At 58.9% G+C, this 19,893-nt stretch overlaps 1 protein-coding gene across 1 annotated transcript; it reads left to right on the plus strand.

The window, feature by feature from the left end:
• Positions 1–4,408: 4,408 nt before the first annotated feature.
• On the plus strand, positions 4,409–19,285 carry LRRC56 (leucine rich repeat containing 56; the record flags this gene model as incomplete). Its single annotated transcript, XM_079708799.1, has 11 exons — positions 4,409–4,585; positions 6,642–6,729; positions 7,259–7,319; positions 15,003–15,099; positions 15,170–15,370; positions 16,157–16,340; positions 16,746–16,922; positions 17,002–17,066; positions 17,167–17,309; positions 17,537–17,670; positions 18,993–19,285. The coding sequence occupies 11 exons, from the start codon at positions 4,409–4,411 to the stop codon at positions 19,283–19,285; spliced, it is 1,620 nt and encodes a 539-aa protein (XP_079564925.1).
• Positions 19,286–19,893: the final 608 nt, after the last annotated feature.

Genomic DNA, 19,893 nt, shown 5'->3' on the forward strand with positions numbered 1-19,893 from the left:
GGGCGGCGGACAACCGACCGGGCCGCGCACGCCCCGCCCCGCGGCCGTCCGTCAGCCCGGCACAGCCTGCCATTGGCCGCGCGCGCCGGGCCCCGCTCTGCCCCACCCCGGTTGGCCGAGAGGCCCGCCCGTCAGAGGCCTCGGCCGGGCGGGGCTTCCGGGAGCTGCGCGGAGGGCGGTTCCCGCCCGGCTGGGCCTCGTGGGCCGTGGCCTGAGGGGTTGGCTCCGCTAGGGATGGGGTCCGGGGGAGATAACTTATCCGGAGACTGCCCGGACTCTCCCGGGAACAGGCGGGACTCGCGGGGAGATAGAGACCCCGCGGCGAAGCGGGTCTGCGGCCGGGTGTGGACTGGGGCGGGGTCGCCGATGTCCGACTCGAGCCCCTGCGCCGCTCTTGGAGCCCAGCGCCGGGCCCCTGGGCACCTTCACGGCGCGCACAGCTGCGCCCACGCCCCCCTAGGCCGTCCCTGCGCCGTTCCGCGCAGCACACCATAGGGGTTCCGGAGCGGAGGGGACAGCCCGAGGGCTGAGCCTCAGGGAGGGTGGAGCCCACGGGGTCAGCACCGCAGACTCCCCCGGACCCGAGGCCGGGGAAAAGCGGAGGGGCTGCCGGGACGAGGGTCAGGTGCAGGTGGCTTCGGAAGGGGCTCCTCCCGGCTCCCAGAACGCCTGGCAGATTCGGCGGGGTCCTTGGGCGCGGCTCAGCCATGCGCCCAGGGCCAGGCGGCGCAGGGCGCCTCGGCTGGGCGGGGACGTCTGAGCTCGCGGAGCAGCGAGTCCGGCTCAATCTTTTTACCCAGTGCGGGGGGTCTTGTTTTTCACTTACGTAGTGCGCAGCCCCGCCCCGGGCTCTGCAGAGGGCCCTTGTCCCGCGCTCCCTGATCTCCAGCTTCCCCCAACTTCGGCAGGTCCTGCAGACTACCCGCCCACCCAGCTTCCCCAAAGCCCGGAGCCCAGCCCTGCAGAAGCTCACCCTGAGGCCCAAACGGTACCCAGGAAATGCAACCCAAAAGCTGCCATAGGGGGTTGAATTGAAGACTCCCCCACCCCAAGCATAAATATGCACGTTGTATCTCCTTTAGAGACTCTCAGAAGTACATGATTTAATATTTTAAAAAATTTCAAAGTAACGCATAAACACATTCTCCTTGTTTATAAGAAAGAATGGTGCATTACACGTAAGGCCAAACCTCCCCCTCTGCTCAGCCGGCACCCCCTTCCATTCCTACCCCTTCCGCGCCGTTCGGCCCACCTCCCATGCCGGCTCCGTGCTGTTCCCCAGAAGCTCACCCTACTGCAAGCCTTGACCTCGGCGGGCCCCTGGGGGCCGCCCCCGCCCCAGGCACGGCGCCGACCCCACGTGCCGTGGCTGTGTCCGGTTGGCCGTCCCGCGCACTGCGCCGCGGCCACGACGGAGCCCGGCTCGCGCCTGACGCGCGTAGACGCGAAGTAAAGGCGGATAAGTGAAAACGGGTGACGGCGCCTCTCGCCGGCGCGGACACTCCGGACTCCCCTCCGGGAGTCCAGGTCTGCATTTCCCTCGTCTTCAGAGGGTCCTTTCCCAAGGCGCTTCCTTTAAATCCCGCAGGGCCTTGGCCTCAGGGACGACCCGACACGGGCGCCTACCACCTGCGAAAGGTGGGCGCGAGTCTCCACCCCAGACCACCTTTGCGGAAGCCGACACCTGGCCTGCCTGTGCCCCGCCGTCTCGACCGCGTCTCACCTCCCTAGCTGCCCTCCCGGCCCGAGGGGCGCTCCCGCGCGTGCGGGGCGGGACACGCGCGAACCTCCCAACCTGGTTGGCCGCCGCCCCGCCCGCCCTCCCGCCGGCCCTAGCAACCATTGCTAAGGGGCGCGGCTCGGCCTCGCGGAGCTGGAAGATTCCCGCGGCTCATGAATATTTGCAGATTCAGAGGAGGCCCCGCCCCCGTTGCCTTGGCGCCCAGGCCCCTCAACCTCGCGGCCGGAATAACAACCCCAAGTCGAAGAGAGCGCCCGGCGAAGGAGGGCGCCCGGGACCAAGCCCCCGAGGCTGGGGCACCGGGGCCGACCCCTCAGGTGAGAGCCGAGCGCGCCTTTGGGTCCGGGGCCGCAGGCTTCGCTGTCTCCTCCCGTGTCGGGGGGAAACTGAGGCTGGGGATGGAGCAGAAAGACAGTGAGGTCCCAGTGATGCCCAATTGTCAGATCTGGTCTCCTGGGGACCCATCCCACAACCCCTGGCCCTGCTGAGGGTCTCGCGGTTACTGGGACAGGAGGGACCCCAAGCCCTGCCTAGGGACCCACTCTGGGAGTTTCCATGATGGGGACCTAGGAGGGGAGAGGCCCTACCCTCAGAAGGGATAGCAGGTGGAGGGGACCCAGAGAGGTGATGAGTCCAGCCAGGAGCTGGTGTTAGTCTGGGCCGTGGAGAGAGAAAGGCCACCACATTTCCAACTTCGGGGTCTCACGGAGTGGCAGGGCAGGATGGGATCAGGGCCATGAACAGTGTGGACGGGTCCAGGCCAGTGAGTAGATGTGAAGGGATAGTGTCTCAATGGGAACCTCAGCCTCCACCCCAGGCCCTGCTGCTTGGACCCCAAGACCTTTAGCTAATCTGGACCCATACTCTGGGCCTAGTCATGGGCGGGACCTCAGGTCAGCTGTTCTCAGGCGCAAAGGGAAGAGGGTGGCCCACTGGCGTCCCAGGCCACAGCCTGGCCAGCCCGTCCCTTTCCCAGAGCCCAAGGCTGGCAACCCTGGGGTAGGTGGGGGCAGCATCTTCCTAGAGGGCCTGGTGCTGGGGTCCTCCTTTGAGGCTTAGGGCCTTTCACCAGCTGGAGAAAGGCAGGCAGCAGAGGAACTTTTGGAAAGAAATCCTGGCCAGAAATTCCGTGAGGCTCTTCGTGAGGCTCCCCTGCATGGCCTTCACCTCCTTGGGTCCTCGGTGTGTGGTCACTTTCCAGACAAGGGCACGTGGAGCCCGGGCAGCTTGTCCCAAGGCCCAGCACTCCCTCCCACCCTCTCTGTCAAACGCTAGCTGACCACCCTCACCCCGGGAAGGATGAATCTTGACCATCCACAGGGGGTGATAGACAAGAACAGTGGCCAGAAGCTGCATCTGCCACATTCACTGATTTTGGGGGGGGATATTCTTGAGCCCCTGTTCTGCACACTGGACATGGCAGGTGAGTGTCCTGCCCACACAGAGCTCACTTGCTGTCTCAGGCAAGGCACTCACTCGACTGAACCGAGGGCTGTAGAAGGGGGTCGGTCTTATAAGGTAGTAAGTCCAGGAAGGTCAGGAGGGAGCACAGGGGTAGGGGTCGGCGAGGCCCTGATCCAAGGTGGAGGGAAGAAGCCAGGATTTCCATACAGACTTCAGAGATGATTCCAGGGTCTGGGGCCAGGCACAGGCATCTGTGTCTTTAAGGAGCAATGCCAGGTGAGCCTGGTGCAGGTGGACCACCTCCTGTGGGCCTGGTGGTAACGCCCAAGAGGGACAGGGTGCCTGGGAGGCCAGCCCACAGGGGATGGTCCAGAGCAACAGGCCGGGGACCCCTTTTGGAGAGGGTAGAGTTGGGGATGGAGGGAAGTGGAGATTTGAATGAAGACCAAGCATTTGCATTGGATGGACCCAGAGGGACCCTAGTGTCGGTCACCCATATGGCTGTCTTCCCAGTCAGCCGGGCCAGGTGCCCCATCAGGATGGTTGAAAGGACCTAAGGGCCAGGCCCCAGGCTGACAGCCCCACACCTCTGCACCTGCTCACTTCTGGGCCCTGTGACCTTGGCCCAGCCTGTCCCAGGTCCCTCGAGCATGGTGACCTGGCCAGGAGGCCAACCTGACTGTCTCTCTCGCAGGTGCCGCCTGGGGCCACATGCTGCCCTCTTGCCCAGATGTTTGACCCACGGTGGGAAAAAGCAGCTGCCTCCAGGTGAGGGGGTCTCAATGGGCACAGGGGTGGGGGGGAGTGCCTAAGACCCTGGTCCTGAGCCCCCCAGGGTCGGAGACCATCAGGTGGAGAAGGACACACAGCACAAGGCCTGAGGCAGAGGCTTGCTGCTGGTTACAGCAGCACATGGGCGAATGGGACCTCGAGGCAGCCCCCCTCCCTGGCCTACATGGGGCCTCAGAGGGTAGGCCAGAGCTGGCACCCTGCATGGACCCTAAAGGATGGGCAGAAACACAGGGAGGGCGGCCTGCCCAGGCCAGGGGTGTGAGCCCAGGCTGAGGGAGGAGACGGCAAGGCCCCCGGCAGGCTGGGGCTTCACCATTACAGCCTTCTCTGGGCCAGAGGTGGGCTCCGGGGGCTTGTTGTGTGCGTGCATACATCAAGGGCTGCACAGGGTCTCGGCTGGGCTGTGGATCAGAGGAAGAGCAGAGGCTGATCAGCTTTACCCTCTGCCTACACCCAGCAGGTTGGATGTGAATGGACCAGGCCTGGGACAGAGCCCATGGGCCTCGGCCAAGCATAGCCAGTGTCCGAGTGCGGGCGCTGAGCTGGCAGAGCTGGCACAAGCCCCGCCCCCAGAGCAAGACCCCGGGCAGCCGAGGGGGCAGCCACAGCGGGTGGCTGCCAGAGGAGCACCTGTCACCTGCCCGACTGGTGAGTGCCGGGGGGCTGGGCTCGGCCGCAGGGGCCCGCGTGGCTGACAGATGCCCTCGGCCCGCTGGGGTCCCTGCGCCTGCTCCACCCTTGGGCCAACCCCAGGTGCTTGGTGACACAGATGTCCCCCAGGAATTCAGGCCGCAGAAGGGCCTGAGCCAGGCCCAGCCACAGATTTGCTGAGCCCCTACCGTGCGCTGGGCTCCAGGGACCCCTCCGTGAACCAGAGAGAAGGCCCCTCATTCCTGTGGGAAAAAGGGTGACAGCCCATCCAAGCGCGTGGCGCACAGACTTAGGGAACCACGAGCAGAGGAGGGAGAGGCATCTGCAGGGCGGGGCATCCTGGGGTCCCACTGACCGCATCTGGCGCAGTTGTTGAAGGCTTTCTCCCAAACCTGGGATGCGGTGGCAGCCGCTTCCCACCCCCACCCTGGGGCCCAGCAGGTTCTGCAGAGCCCTTGTGACTGCAGGTTCCTGCCCGGTGACCCTAGAGAGCAGCCCTGCACCTCCTGGTGACCGGACCCCTTCCCTTTCTGGCCATGCCCCTCGCCCGTCATTGGCCACGCTAAGGGCCAGGCGCTCCCCAGCACCCCTCCAGCCCGCACAAACACTTGCACCCAGGTGAGGGACCCCTAGAGACCCTGGGGTGACGCACCCACCAACACTCGGCAGAAGGAAGCCTGGCTGCCTGAGGTCCCCACGCACTTTCCTGACCAACTCGGAGAAGGGTCCACGAGGTCTGGTCACTGCAGGTGGACAGGACACTCCCGCCGGCCCCCTCCACACACACCCCAGCAGCCCCTGTGTGTCCGCCCTCCAGCCAGGCCTGCAGCGCCCGCAGCACCCAGGGTCCTGGTCCAGCGTGGACCCGTCACGTCAGGCCGCCGGCCCCCGCTGCTGCACGGGCTGGGTGCTGGGGACACGCCTTGATCAGAGCTACTCCGTCCACCCTGGGACCTCCCCCTCCCCCACCGAGCTCCTGGCTGGGGAGAGAGCCTGCCTGTGTGAGCGCGGCCCAAGCACCCCAGGTCCACCCTTGCTTCCTAACGTATTTGAGTCCAGTGCCCACCATGCCAAAGCGTGGCTGCTGAAGCATTTCCATCAGTTGCTGGAACTGGGGGTCTCAGGCCTCTGTCCTCCCAGACCCTCCCGCATGTAGCCAGCATGTGGCAACTGGTTTCTCCCTGAGGCTGAGTCTTACTGAGTCATCCTAACTCCAAGCACTTCTTCGTTTTTTCTTTTACTGGTTTGAGCTGAGAAGCCATTTTATTTTCCAAGCCACGAGTTCCAGGACCCCTGGGCTCTCTCCACCAGCTCTGAACTCTGCCTTCTGTAAAACCTCATCAAATGCAGTGAACTGTGGCCAGCTCACTCTGCCCACAATTGCCTGGCACCTCTCCACCCCCATCACAGGTTCATTGTGTGCATCTTCTGCCATCCAGGTTACTACAGGAGACCCTTTTACCAAAAATTCCATTGTCACATGACCTGGGTCTCCATTTTTCCAGCTTCAGTAACACTCACGTCACACACCACCCCCACCAGTCCCCATCCAGTGTCACGTCGTTTCATCATTTTGTTATGGTAGCTATTGGAGCTGCACCTAGGTCCCAAGTTTTGTATGAGTCAGCTATTGCTATAGTGATGCTACGTAACAGACAACCCCCAAACTCATCAGCTTACAGTGCAAGTGTACCGTCCATGGGTTTGAAGGAGGCTGGGGCTCGGCCGTGCTGAGCAGAGCTGGGCTCCAGGCCCCGAGCTGCACTGGGTCTGTTCCATGGGTCTTGTTAGGACACCAGCACACCTCAGGGCACACCCTTCTCTGGCAACGGCCCCACCAGCCACACAGGATCACAATCTCCACTCCTGTCACATCACACTTATCGTCCAGCTGGAGCCAATCATGGCCGCAGTCAACATGGGTGAGGCAGGGAAACGCCTGCCACCTGCTCCAGCCTTGCAGCCAAAAGCAGGAGTTTCACTGGTGGGGGGGGGCGGGGTGTGTGTGACTACTGTCCAGCTCTCAGGGCTGACTCCCCACCGACTCCTGCAGCAGGCCCTGGCCCAGGTGGATGACCTCCGACTGGTGAGCGTGCTGGAGCTGTGTGTCAACACCCACGAAAACAGCCTGGGGAACTTTGGTGAGAGCCACCCCCGTGCACACCCACCACCATCCCAGCCAGGCCGTGCTTGAAGGCTCGGTCTGCTCGGGCCCTGCCCACCAGGATCTGGTCTTTGGACCACTGCACCCACAGACCTGCCCTGCACCCCTCTCTCCAGGGACTGAGAACCCTTTCCCGGGGCCCTGAGAGCACGGGACACTGGCTGGGGGGGCCGTGCTCTGGAGCCCAGTGTGTGGTCTGGGCGTGCCCGCAGTTCCCCGTGGGAGGCGGCCTGGGGGCAAGACCCGCGCCAGCCAGGCTCCCCTCCCCGCAGAGTCCCATGGCCCCGTGGCCTTCTGTGTGCCTCTGCCCCCACGGGGTGCCTCCTGCACCCTCCCCTGCTGGCCTGCGTCATTCAAGCAGGGCCTCAGACATCAGCATGTGGCCCCAAGCCTGCCCCTGGGCCTCAGAGCAGCCGTCGGGCAGCAGGGGCCGAGGGGCACTGACGCCTCTGAAGGTGCAAAGGGCGGCAGGGCCTGCGCTGACCTCTCTTCCTGCGGCCCCACAGGGCTGCACCTGCCCAACCTCAGCCAGCTGAAGCTGAACGGTAGCTGCCTGGGCTCCCTGAGGTGAGTGTCCACCCCCCGCGGGGGTCACGGGGGAGGGCGTGCCGCCGGCCTGGGGGGGGTCCTGTGCATCCCACTATCTCCGGCTCCCGGCCCTAACGCCCACCCCTGGTCACGTCGCCCACCCCTGGTCAGCTGGAGGCCCCGCTGAGGGTGACACCAGCTACCCGGAGCCTGCAGTCAGGGTCGGGCTGGTCCCACCAGGTTTTGTGGCTGACGAGGTCTCCAGGGACCTCCCTGTGGTGCCCAGAAGGCTCCCACTGACCTTTGGCAGAGGACCCCCAACCCGCGAGCCTGGGCGGCTCATCACCGACCAGCTTCTGGATTTGGGGCATCCCCACACCCCTCACCACAGCCCAGGGCTGTGTCCCCGTGCTGGTGGGGCCGTAGCTGGGGGTTGAGCCGGCCCCCATCAGCCCAGCAAGACGAACAGAGGAGCATGGCCGCTGCTGCCCAGCCGGACTTCAGGCCCCACGTGAAACACAATAGCATCTTAATAGCTTAAAAGACAAAATGCAAAAATCAGGACAGATTAAGGTTTTTGCTTACTTCGTCGGGCTGGAAAGAACAAAGCTGAAGTAATATCAGAGTTTATTGGGTGTTTGAACAAAATGGGTGTCAGGAAAACCCTGCTGGGATTTTTTTTTGTTTTATTTTTTTATAAATTTATTTTATTTATTTATTTTGGGCAGCGTTGGGTCTTCGTTGCTGCGCGCGGGCTTTCTCTAGTTGTGGCGAGCGGGGGCCACTCTTCATTGCGATGCGTGGGCTTCTCATTGCGGTGGCTTCTCGTGTTGTAGACGCGTGGGCCTCAGTAGTTGTGGCACGCGGGCTTCAATAGTTGTGGCTCACAGGCTCTAGAGCTCAGGCTCAGCAATTGTGGCGCACGGGCTTAGTTGCTCCACAGCATGTGGGATTCTCCCGGACCATGGTCCCCTGCATTGGCAGGCGGATTCCTAACCACTGCCCCACAAGGGAAGCCCAACCCTGCTGGTTTTATGCGGCCAGACAGCCGTCCTGGGGCAGTGGGAGGCCAGTCCCCATTCTAGAAAGTTCTCCTGATGTTTTAAATGGGCTGTAAGTATCCAGTCATTTCCAGAGGAGATGATAAAGGTATTCATTAAGCAGCCTTGCACGATTTTTCCTATTTGTACTGCTGTTTGTTGAATAAACATCAAAAAGAATTTGAAAAACGCCTGAAAGCCTAGAAGTGGAAGCAAAGAAGATCAGAGGCCGCATGGCCCCCGTAGGCAGGGACAAGCAGGTGGATGCCAGCTTCCACGGCTCCTGCATGGCTCCTGGGCCTGCAAGGAAGGGTCTGGAAAGCAGGTTCTCAGAATTGCCTTTAGTACCGATACATGGTTCAGCAATATTCTGACAGAGACGTCAATACTTTAAGTTAACAAAGACAAAACAAAATCATATTTACTCCTTCATTATTAAGGCTTACAAAATTAGCTCAAAGAACAATAAAATATATAGAAAACATAAAATAAAGGATGGAAACTACAAAGAGAAGTGGAAGGTATAAAATTAAGTATTCGTTACCATTTGTAACAAAACAAAATATTTGATTTCAAAAAAAATCAATTCCAAGAAAAAATTAAATCATGATTTATATAAAACATGTGTTCTGTTCCTTGATAACGACAGTGAAAAATGTAAGGAATCTTTAAGTTGTCTGTTAGCGAATCCTGAAACTTGGCCAAATGTTGTTTGCAAATCTCCACGGAGTGATAGTAAACAAATATTTGTAAAAGGAAGCTAATTCAATATGACAGTGCAATGAAGTAGTATTACAGCTTAGCTGATGACAGAGAGAGTCAAGACATTAAAACCTCAGGCAGTGTTATGAGGATGGGAAAGTAATTCTCATGTGACGGCTGTCGCTTCATCTGAAGCTGAGAGAGAATTCAGCCCCTGAAAGTGTCACTGACGTGAGGACAGATGGGGCTGGTTTCCAGGCTGGCCAGCATCCGACGAGCATCCTTCACCAGGACCACTGTGTGGGGAAACCACAGTAACAATCTCTGAAACTCAACAACTAACTTGGAGATCATTAAAATGATTGAAGGGACAGTTCTCACTACAACTTAATCGTGTGTGTGTCCCCTGAAGACTCTCCACCCTTCCTCCTCCCATGAACTCAGACCATGGTGGCTTTCACTTAAACAGAAACCCCTCATTTTGATTTGTTCCAGTCCATCAGTTCTGGCTGGTATTGTGGGTGTTTTTTAGGTTTGTCCACACCCCAAGGTCTTGGAGATATTCTACTTTTTCTTCTATTCATTTATGGTCTCACTTTTCATTTTTGGGTCTTTAATCCTACTTATCTGTGAGGTTGCTTCCACTCCTGATATGTGTTAATCATCGTAGTTTCCCTTTTTCCAAACTGACCTAGCTATTCCTGAGCACTTATTCTTGCATTTGAGTTTTGCAATCAGTTTGCTGGGTTTCACACACCCTTATCTTTCAGGATTTTGTTTTGTTTTGTTTTGGAATTTTAAAATCACATGCTCATTTGGGTAAATTTTTACGTTATATACATCCATGAATATGGTATAGCTCTCCATTCATGTGTGCTTTAATGTTTTTAATAGAGTCTTTAAACTTCTTCGGTAAAGTTTATAGGTTAGAACGCTTTCAGCTGCAAGTTACAGAAACCTGCATCCAACCGGCCTGAGGAGTGAGAAATTCTTTATCCCTTAAGTGCCTAAGGACCACGGGGCAAACCCTGTTCTAAGCACAGAGGATATGTCAGGGAACAGAATAGGTGAGAATCCCTGTCTTTGAGGGCACACAAGGAGCCCGGTGGTGGCTCACGCAGCCGGTGGCCCCTCAGGATGTGGCCCCCATCCCCATGCCTGGGGCTGCTGCAGCCATGTTGGTGGGCTGAGGGAGTATGGTAGCTAGTCTTCTAGGGTTGCTGAACAAAGCACCACGAACCAGGTGTCTTGAACAGCAGAAACTGACTCCCTCAGGTCTGGAGACCACGAGTCAAGATCAAGGTGTATCTCCTTCTGAGGCAGAGGGAGAACCCAGCTCACTCCTCACTCCTGGGGGTTTCCTGGCCACCTTTGACGTTCCTTGGCTTGTAGACTCATCACCCCAATCTCTGCCTTCAGCTCACGTGGCCTTCTTCTCCCTGTGTCCAGATCCAAATTTCCCCATTTTGTAAGGACACCAGTCATATTGGATTAGGGCTCACCTCACCTCCACCAATTACATCTTCAGAGACCCTGTTTCCACATCAGATCACATTCTGAGGTCCTGAAGGTTAGGACTCCAACATATGAATTTGGCGGGGTGGGGGGGTGGGGCGGGAGGATGCAATTCATCCCATAACAGGAAATGTGCTTTCCTGTGTCCATCAGTAAGAACAAGAAGGTTCCCAGCACTCTTCTGTGTTTCTTTGGCCAGAACTGTATCATGTATATACTCTCTTACACCAACCACTAGTAAGGGAATGGAATTATGATTGCAGTGAGCTAACCAGGACCCCTACCTGTGCACCCTGCTGCCACTTGGGACAGGGCAGGACACCAGCCTCCTCTGAAGGCAGGGCTCCCTGAAACCAGAACTGAATTAATTCCCACATAGTTATAGTATTTTTATAATCATGGATGAGGGCCTGATTCTGCTGTATTCTGTTTGATTGTTGCAAATTTAGAGAAACACTATGCTGATTTAGAATAGATTTTTAAATTATTATTTTATTAACTTTTATTGGAGTATAGTTGCTTTACAATATTCTGTTAGTTTCTACCGTACAGCAAAGTGAATCAGCTATATGTATACATATGTGCTCTCTTTTTTGGATTTCCTAGAATAGATTTTTTTTTTTTTTCGGTTCGCGGGCCTCTCACTGTTGTGGTCTCTCCCGTTGCGGAGCACAGGCTCTGGACACGCAGGCCCATCGGCCATGGCTCACGGGCCTAGCCACTCTGTGGCATGTGGGATCTTCCCAGACCAGGGCACGAACCTGTGTCCCCTGCATCGGCAGGCGGACTCTCAACCACTGCGCCACCAGGGAAGCCCTAGAATAGATTTTTTAAATCAATAAAACAATTGATTTTTATAAATGAGTCTATTACCTTTGGCAGTAGTGTACCTTTGTTTTGTATTTAACATTATTGCCAAACTGTCCTATTAATTCAAATAATTTGTTAATTCAGATGGGTTTCTGTATTGATGGTGATGTTATCAGCAAGTTACAAGTGCTATCTTTCACTCAAATCCTCCTGCTCCTCTTTCTTGTCTTATTGCTTTGGCCAGGATCTACTAGCCAGTACAATGTTAGACAGTGGCAATGACAGTAGCAGGCATCCTTGGTTTGTTCCCGATCTTAATGGGTATGTGTCTGGGTTCCTCTGCATCTATTGACATGATCATAAAATGATATTTCTCCTTTAGTCTATTTATGCACTGGATTCCACTGACAGATTTTGTGATGGTAATTCATCCTTACATTCCTGCAGTAACACTACTTGATGAGTTATTTTTAAATCACTGTAAAGTTAAAATAATATTTGCTTTGCAATTTTCACATCAGTCTTCATGAGTGATAGTGCATTAATGCCCCAGTTTGTACTTCTCTGGTCCTGGAATCAAGGACTGACTCAGACGGGGCCCTCCCTTTTATTGTTCTCTTCAACTGCTTAATTTTTTGAAACTTCCTGTACAGGAAATTATTGTGGAAGATAGAGATTGTCTATTCCATGATAGATCTTATTTTTAAAACTGATCCAGATCCGGGGACTTGGTGGGGGTGGGGCGAGGGGTGTTAATCACTTTAATTTCTTTAGTGGTTATTAGTCTAGTTTTCTTTCTTTTGGCACCAGCTTTGTCTAGTTTCCAAGAATGTTGGTATAGAGTTTGTTCAAAGAATCAGCACTGGGCTCTGTTAATCTTCTCTATGGTTTTTCTAGTTATTACTGGTTCTATTCTAATCTTGATTACATCTTTCCTTCGTGTTCTTTTGTTATTTGCTGTTGTTCTTTTTCTGGCTCCTTGAGCTGAATGCTTAGCTTAATTGTTCTACTCCTTCCAGTTTTTTGATAAATATATTTAGAGATCTAACTTTCTAGGGCTTCTCTGGTGGCGCAGTGGTTAAGAATCCGCCTGCCAATGCAGGGGACACAGGTTCCAGCCCTTGTCCGGGAAGATCCCACATGCCGCGGAGCAACTAAGCCTGTGCGCCACAACTACTAAGCCTGCTCTCTAGAGCCCGCGAGCCACAACTACTCAGCCCACATGCTGCAACTACTGAAGCTCGTGCGCCTAAAACCTGTGCTCCACAACAAGAGAAACCACCGCAATGAGAAGCCCATGCACCACAACAGAGAAGCCCCCACTCACCACAACTAGAGAAAAGCCCGCATGCAGTAACGAAAACCCAATGCAGCCAAAAATTAATTAATTTTAAAAAATAAAAATAAATAAAAGAATCCTGGAGGGCAGCTAGCAGAGGTTGGCATGTGCAGAATTGTAATCTTTACAGAAGTGAAGAGAAACAATAGAACCTAACAGATGCTTAAACAATAAAGAAAACTTGTCAGACATAAAAGAAAACTTTCAATCTACAGATTGAAATAAAAAACTGAAACTGAATTGCCAACCCTGAAACATATCCTAATAAAGTTCTTGGACTTCAAGACACAGATCATATTGGGGGCAGCCAAGGAAAGAGATCAAGTCTTCCTTTAAGAAGAGAAATAAAAGGAAGTTTTCCTCAGACTTCTCCATAGAAACACTCAAAGCCAGAAGACAGTAGAATGATGTCTACATGGCCCAGCAGAAAGACGGTATGAATCAAGAATTTCATACCCAGCCAACATTTTGGAATGAGTAAGAGATAAAGGAAAATAGTTTGATTAGCCCCTCTTGAAAGAATCATGAGATGCAAATTTCAGCCAATTAAAAGATGATTGGGGGCTTCCCTGGTGGCGCAGTGGTTGAGAGTCCTCCTGCCGATGCAGGGGACACGGGTTCGTGCCCCGGTCCGGGAGGATCCCACATGCCGTGGAGCGGCTGGGCCCGTGAGCCATGGCCGCTGGGCCTGCGCGTCCGGAGCCTGTACTCCTCAGCAGGAGAGGCCACAGCACTGAGAGGCCCGCTAACTGCAAAAAAAAAAAAAAAAAAAAAGATGATTGGAAAATGCATTGAAGGCAATAGACTGGGGAGGAACATGGAATCTCTGTAACTAAAGGTGGAGATTACGGTAACAGAACAGAACTTTAAAAACGCAACATACAGGTTAATCGGTGGATGAGACGTAACCGAAGGAGAATTTGTGAACCGGAAGATGGGCCCCAGCGATGCAGAAAGGTGAGGCGGGCCAGGAACACCTCAGAAGTGAGGAGGTGCCTTCACGTGGACCAGGGGAGCAGGCAGAGCCCCTAAAGCAGGAGGAAGAGCAGATGCCGAGACCCGGCGCACCACAGTGCAGGTGTGATTCAGGACCATGGGGAGACCAGAGCTGCTGGAGCCGGGGCAGGGAGGGCAGGGCGCCAGCAAGGACCAACGTGTGCCACCTCATCACCGCAGGGAAGCCCCTCACCTCAGCATCTCCAGTGAGTCAGCATTTCCAGGCAGCATTTCAGACCCTCATTCCCAATCTGAATGCCCAAGAAGCTATTAATAGTATAATTAGGAATATAGCAATACCCCCAGCATGAAAGGGAGAAGTCAGGACAAACCCACAGGACCCCAGAGGAAGCAGACAATGCCAGGAGGGGAGTAAAACATCCAGGCACCTTCAGTGAATGTTCTGAGAGACACGGAAGAAGACGTGGCTTCTTTGCACCCTCAAAACAAGAACAGAATGCCATGAAATAAGATCAGAGAACAACGAAGGGCGCTTGGGAATTAAATGTATGAGGGCTGACAAAAAATGTTACCAGCATTGTTGGAAGAGAAGGGAATCTCCCAGAAAGCAGAGGAAAGGCAAAGAGATGGAAATGGGAGAGAGAAGGGATGAGAACAAGCTCCTTCTCAGAGACCACACGTGAGAGGCTGAGCTCCAGATATGAGAGCAGAGACCGCGAGGAGAGAAAATACAAAAGGGAACATCCCAGAAGCTGATGGAAAGGACGTGCAACAGTGGGCTGGTGCCCAGACAGGAGACGAGGGCCACCCAGGCTGAGACGACCCTGCGGGCAGAGGTGGGGCCCACTGAGGTGGGGGGCAGATGGGAGAGCCCCAGCCTGCCCACTGGCAGGGGAGCGGCCGCCAAGGGAGGGTGGCACAAACAAGTCCCAGGTGGGGGCAGGGGGAGGGGCTGTGACACAGGGAAATCATCCACAAAAACGGCCGGGGGGAAAGAGGGAGGGAGGACACCCCGGCTGACCCCGCTGGGGAGGGGACATCTCGCCCACACCCACTGCAGCGGGCAGCGGCCGTCTAGCACGAGGGCAGCTCCTGCAGCCAGGCCCGGACCCTGCAGGGGTTGGATAAGGTGCCCAAGACAGGCGGCTGCAGCCAGGAGGGAAGACAGGGGGCCGGGGGCTCTGGAGCCCCTTCCTCGGCCTGGAGGCCACCCAAGCCAGTCACAACTGTCCCCGAACCTGGAGACAGACAGATGTGGGTGGCGGCTGGGCAGGAGGCATGGCACAGGGCCTTCACGGCCACCGAGACACGACCCTCCGCCCCAGGACCGCACTGACCAGCCAACCCTACCCTCTGCAGGGACCTGGGCACCTCCCTGGGCCACCTGCAGGTGCTGTGGCTGGCTCGCTGCGGCCTGGCTGACCTGGATGGCATCGGCTCCTTCCCGGCCCTGAAGGTGGGTCTGCGGCGCTCTGGGGGGTGCAGGAGGCGTGGGGGCCCTGACTGAGCCCCCTCATGCCCCCCAGGAACTCTACCTTTCCTACAACGACGTCTCGGACCTGAGCCCGCTGTGCCTGCTTGAGCAGCTGGAGGTGCTGGACCTGGAGGGCAACTGTGTGGAGGACCCGGGGCAGCTGCGCTACCTGCAGCTGTGCCCGCGGCTGGCCACGCTCACCCTGGACGGCAACCCGCTATGCCTGCGGCCCGGCCCCGGCCCCATCCACCAGGTGGGCACCGGGCGGGGAGGCGCTCTGTAGCTCCAGCCTCTCGGCCCGGGCACTGCTTTGCCCACCTGAACGCCGGCCGGGTCGCAGGGGATCCCAGGGCACACGCCTAGGGCACACCCGCCTGTTGCCGGGGGCTTCTTCACTGGGAGCTCATTCCCATGTTGCTGGAGGCCCAGCGGCTGCCAGCTTGTCCTCCTGGGCCAGGACCGGACTCTGAAGGGCCACGCGTACACCCCAAGAGGTCTGTGCACACGCCATGGGGAACCACGCGTGTTCTGTACAGTCTCCACGTAGAGTCATGTACATGAGCACGCACGCTCACATACACACACCCGTGCGGGCCCCGTGCAGAGGCAGCCCCACCCCCTGCAGCACTGCTCATAAACCGGGGGCCTGTGCACATTGCCCGCGGCTGCACACCCCCCTGCACTGCCCATGCACACCCAGAGCTCACATGCCTGCCCAGCTACTCGTGGTGCCCGTGCACAGCGGCTGCCCACTGGGCCGGAGCTCTGAGTTCAGGGCAGCTCCGCAGGCCAGAGGGCACCCCTGGACCCTGGCAGTGAGCCCAGAGAGTGAGGTCATGCATGGGTAAGAGCCCAGGGTCCCTGCAGTCCCTGCTGTCCCAGAGTGACCCTGGCTGGCCTGGCAGCCTGGGCAGAGAGAGATGGCATCCCCAACCCCCAGCTCCCCTGCACTGCCCCCCAGCAGGTCTGGGGGTAGCGGCTACAGGGCGATGCTGGCCTGACGGGCCCACCGGACGCAGGCCTGCCACCCCCACCGCAGGTGCCCCAGGGCTACAACTACCGGGCAGAGGTCAGGAAGCTCATCCCCCAGCTGCAGGTCTTGGATGAGTTGCCGGCCACACACACACGCCTGCCGACCTCCCGGAAGCTGGACCACGACTGGCTCATGGTGAAGGAGGCCATCAAGGAGGGCAGCGTCCTGGACAGCCTGCTCCCCGGGCTGGGTACAGACGGTAGCGGTACAGGAGCCTCGGGCTGGGGCTGCCCCAGGAGAGGGCTCCACCCCCCCACCACTGGCCCCGCCCACAGGTCTCTCAGAGACGGAGAGCCGCCTCGTGTCCCTTCTCAGCCTCGAACCCCCGGCCCCCCCCAGCCTGCTCCATCCCCAGAGCCCTGCACACCCACCCCCAGGCCAGGACACCCTCCCTGTGAGCCACCCTGGTGGGGGCCTCCCCAACCATCCTCAGGGGGAAAGGAGGGCCAAACCTGCCCCCTGGTGGCGCTGGGCCTTGGGCACATGGATGCTGGGTGGTGGGGGGCCCTGCTCCGTGGACGGGGTTCACCTTGGGGGATCCTGGGTGGCCGGCTGGCGTGGGCCTTGATGACCTCTGATTTTGACTGTTGTGCAGGTTCTGCCCACAGATCCCCCGTTTGGAGACGCAGCCCCGAGCTATGCTCACCCGAGACCCAGCGCAGGGCCCCCAGGCCCTGGCCCCACCCCCTGCTGGTCCCCGGGGGCCCCCTGCCTGCAGGCCTTCTTCCCCAGGGCCCAGCCCCAGAGGACGACGCCAGCAGCCTCACCCACGGTAGGCGACCCACCTCGGCGTGAAGCTGCCCTGTAGCCCCTCAGCCCCGAACTAGGCCCAGCCGCACCCTCTTCTTCAGGTGCCAGCAGGGTCCTCTGTGGAAACCCCGCCAAAGGCCTGCAGGAGCGCCGGCACCAGTGCCAGGTACAGCCTGCTCCCCACAGGGGGCCGTGCCCCGGCCTGACGGCGCCTGCCCCAGCACCCCCCGAAGGCCGTGCCCCTGAACCAGCCCATCCCTCCCCAGGCTGGGGCACACCCAGAGAGGCTGCCGCCGCCCGGGCCCGAAGACCTGGCTGCCCGGGCCTCCACCCCAGGGCCTGACCCTGCAGACAGCTGCCACCTCCTGGCCTCGGCCGGGCTTCCAGCCTTGAGGGAGCTACGCCTGCGGTGGGTGCTCACTGCCCCCCAGCCTGGCCCCGCCACCCTGTGTGTCCCGACCGGTGGGGGCTTCTGGCTGGGACCTGCCTTGGCTGAGTGCTTGCTGGTCCTCCCGGTGGCTGGATGGGCTGGTCATGGGAGCCCAAGGCTGGGGCACCAGCCCGGAGCCACACTCATCTGGGATTGGCTCCAAAGGAGGGGCAGGGCTGCAGCCTCTCCCCTTCCCCGCACCCCAGTCCCCTCCCCAGTAGGTGCCTGGAGTCCCGGGAGGAGGGGGCCGCCGCCCCCAGGGGCCCACAGAAGGGCCCTGAAGAAGAGCAGCACAAGGCTGGGCCCAAGACTCGCCCCAGCCCCCTGAGCCTGGCCCCAGGTACCGGCGTGACCGCGCACACAGGCTCAGACCAGCTCTGCCCGCTCCTCAGCCAGGCTCTGAGATGGGTGGGATGGGGAGGTCCTCTCTTGGGGGTGGGGTCTCACGACCGAGGGGTTCCAACCCCAAGTCCCCCTCCCCTGAGCCCATGGGACCATGTGGCCACCAGGGCTGGATGAGAGAGAGAGAGAAGGCCCTCCAGAGAAGGGCAGTGTGAGCAGAGGCCAGAGGGGTCCTGAATGAAAGAGCAAGTGGCCCCAGGGGTGGGGGCAGTGAGGGGCCAGGACCAACAAGCAGGACAGACCCGCCAGAAGTCCTGAGGGGAGCATGGCACAAGGCCAGCAAAGGGAGCAAGGCCACCAGACGGGCAGGAGACCAAGGTGGGGAGGGGTACCGCCCTTCCTCTGCAGACAGGGCCTGTGCTGGGCTCGGGACACAGAATTAAGCCAGGGCGAGGCCCTCCCTCAGGGACACTGGCTTCAGAGTGACCATGGCTGAGAGGAGCAAATGCAGGGCCTTGAGGCAGAGAGACCCCTCACCCAGCAGGCCTCAGGGAGGCTTCCTGGAGGAAGGGTCTGAACCGACTGGCAGAACAGCTGGGTGGGCAAACCCGGGGAGGGGGCATTGTAAGCAGGGGCCACAGGAGTGTAGGCTGCAAGACTGGCCCAATGACCCTCCAGGGTGGCGTGGCATTGGGGGCGGGTTCGCATCAAGGAAGCCAGGATGGAGCAGGAATAGGGCAGGTCAAAGCTCTGCACTTCCTGTGCTGGCTGCGGCCTGCAGGGAGGGGCTGGGGAAGGTGGGCCATGAGACAGCCAGGAGGGGTGGAGAGGTGGAGGGGGAGCAGGCAGGCAGCCAGGAGGAGTGGCTGGAGGGGTGACAGCCAGTGAGGGACAAAGGGGTGCCAGGACCTCCTACTCCAGTCCGGGTCCGGGTGGGCTCTGGGCGACCACAGACACACCCACCCAGCCTGCCCTCAGGTGGGTGCCAGGGCCTCGCTCTATAGGGGAGGTTCGGGAACTGCCCCAGGGCCACCAGCCTGTGAGCATGCCCCGGGGGACAGGACCCAGTGACACAAAGCCAGAGCCCAGACTTCCCCAGAGGTGGGTCCAGCTCAAGCAAAGGTCAGAGGTCACAGGGCCGAGGGGCCACAACTTCCCTGGGGAGCACAGGAAGAGGGGCAGTGGGGTGCTGCCTTGGGGGGGGGTGAAGGGCTAAGGGGAGGAGCCACAGTGGACACTGCAGCCCTGCCCATGGTGACCGCCCCAAGTGACTCCTTGGGGGCCCTTGTCTGACATGCTGTCTCTTTCCTTCTTTTCCAGAGCCTTCCAGGACACTGGGCTACAACCTGACCCCATCTCCTCCCAGGTCTCTCATGCCATCTGACAGGGGCAGCAGCTCCTGGGGGTCCGCAGATCTGCAGTTCCGGGGGCGTCGCCTCAGAGCCCTGGGTAGTCTGGGGCCTAGCCTGGGTCAGGGGCTGGCTGCAATGACTGCTCTGAGAGCCCTAGAGGTGGCCTCAGGCCCCAGCCCTCGAGCCGAAGGCTGTCCAGGCCCAAAGCCAGCACCAGATCCAGCAGCCAGACCCCCAGCCTCCGGTGCATGCCGCACCTGAACCTCATCTCATCCCAGCCCAACCCCAGCCCTAGCGTACACCACTACCCACTGCCAGGCTGGCCTGGGCGGTAGGCAAGGGCCCCAGGGCGATCATGGGAGCCCCCGTGTGAACTCTGGCCTCACAGAACCCAGAGGACCTGGGCGGGTGTGTTGCGGGGTGGGAAGTGAGCCTGGTCCAGTAGAGGACCCTCTTGGTAGAGGGAAGTTGGGACCACCAAGGGTGGGAAGAGGGAGAGCCCAGGAGAGGATGGTCCAACTCGCCACCGCTGGCCCAGCTGCCCACCTCTTCCGTATGCCCTGGCCTTCCCAGGAGGAGCAGGCCTGGAAGAGAGCAGACTGGGCCCAGGCCGAGGTGGCTGGAGCTGGGCCCTGTCCATCCCCTGGCCAGCCCTCCAGCCGCCCCAGGGCTCTGAGCCACCCTTGGGTTGCCGTGGTCCCGAGCAGAGGCGCTTGCCCTAGGCCAACCAGGGTGCGACCACGCCTCCCATCCCTGGTGGACTTGTGGGGTTCTCCGCGCGGGGACGGGGTGGCCAGCTCCCTCCTCTTGGGGCCGGATACCCGGAAACCAAGCGAATCATTTTCGACTCTCAGGTGTACAGAAATGCG

The sequence above is a fragment of the Hyperoodon ampullatus genome (genome assembly GCF_949752795.1).
Source record: "Hyperoodon ampullatus genome assembly, chromosome: 7".
Classification (NCBI taxonomy): Eukaryota; Metazoa; Chordata; class Mammalia; order Artiodactyla; family Ziphiidae; genus Hyperoodon; species Hyperoodon ampullatus.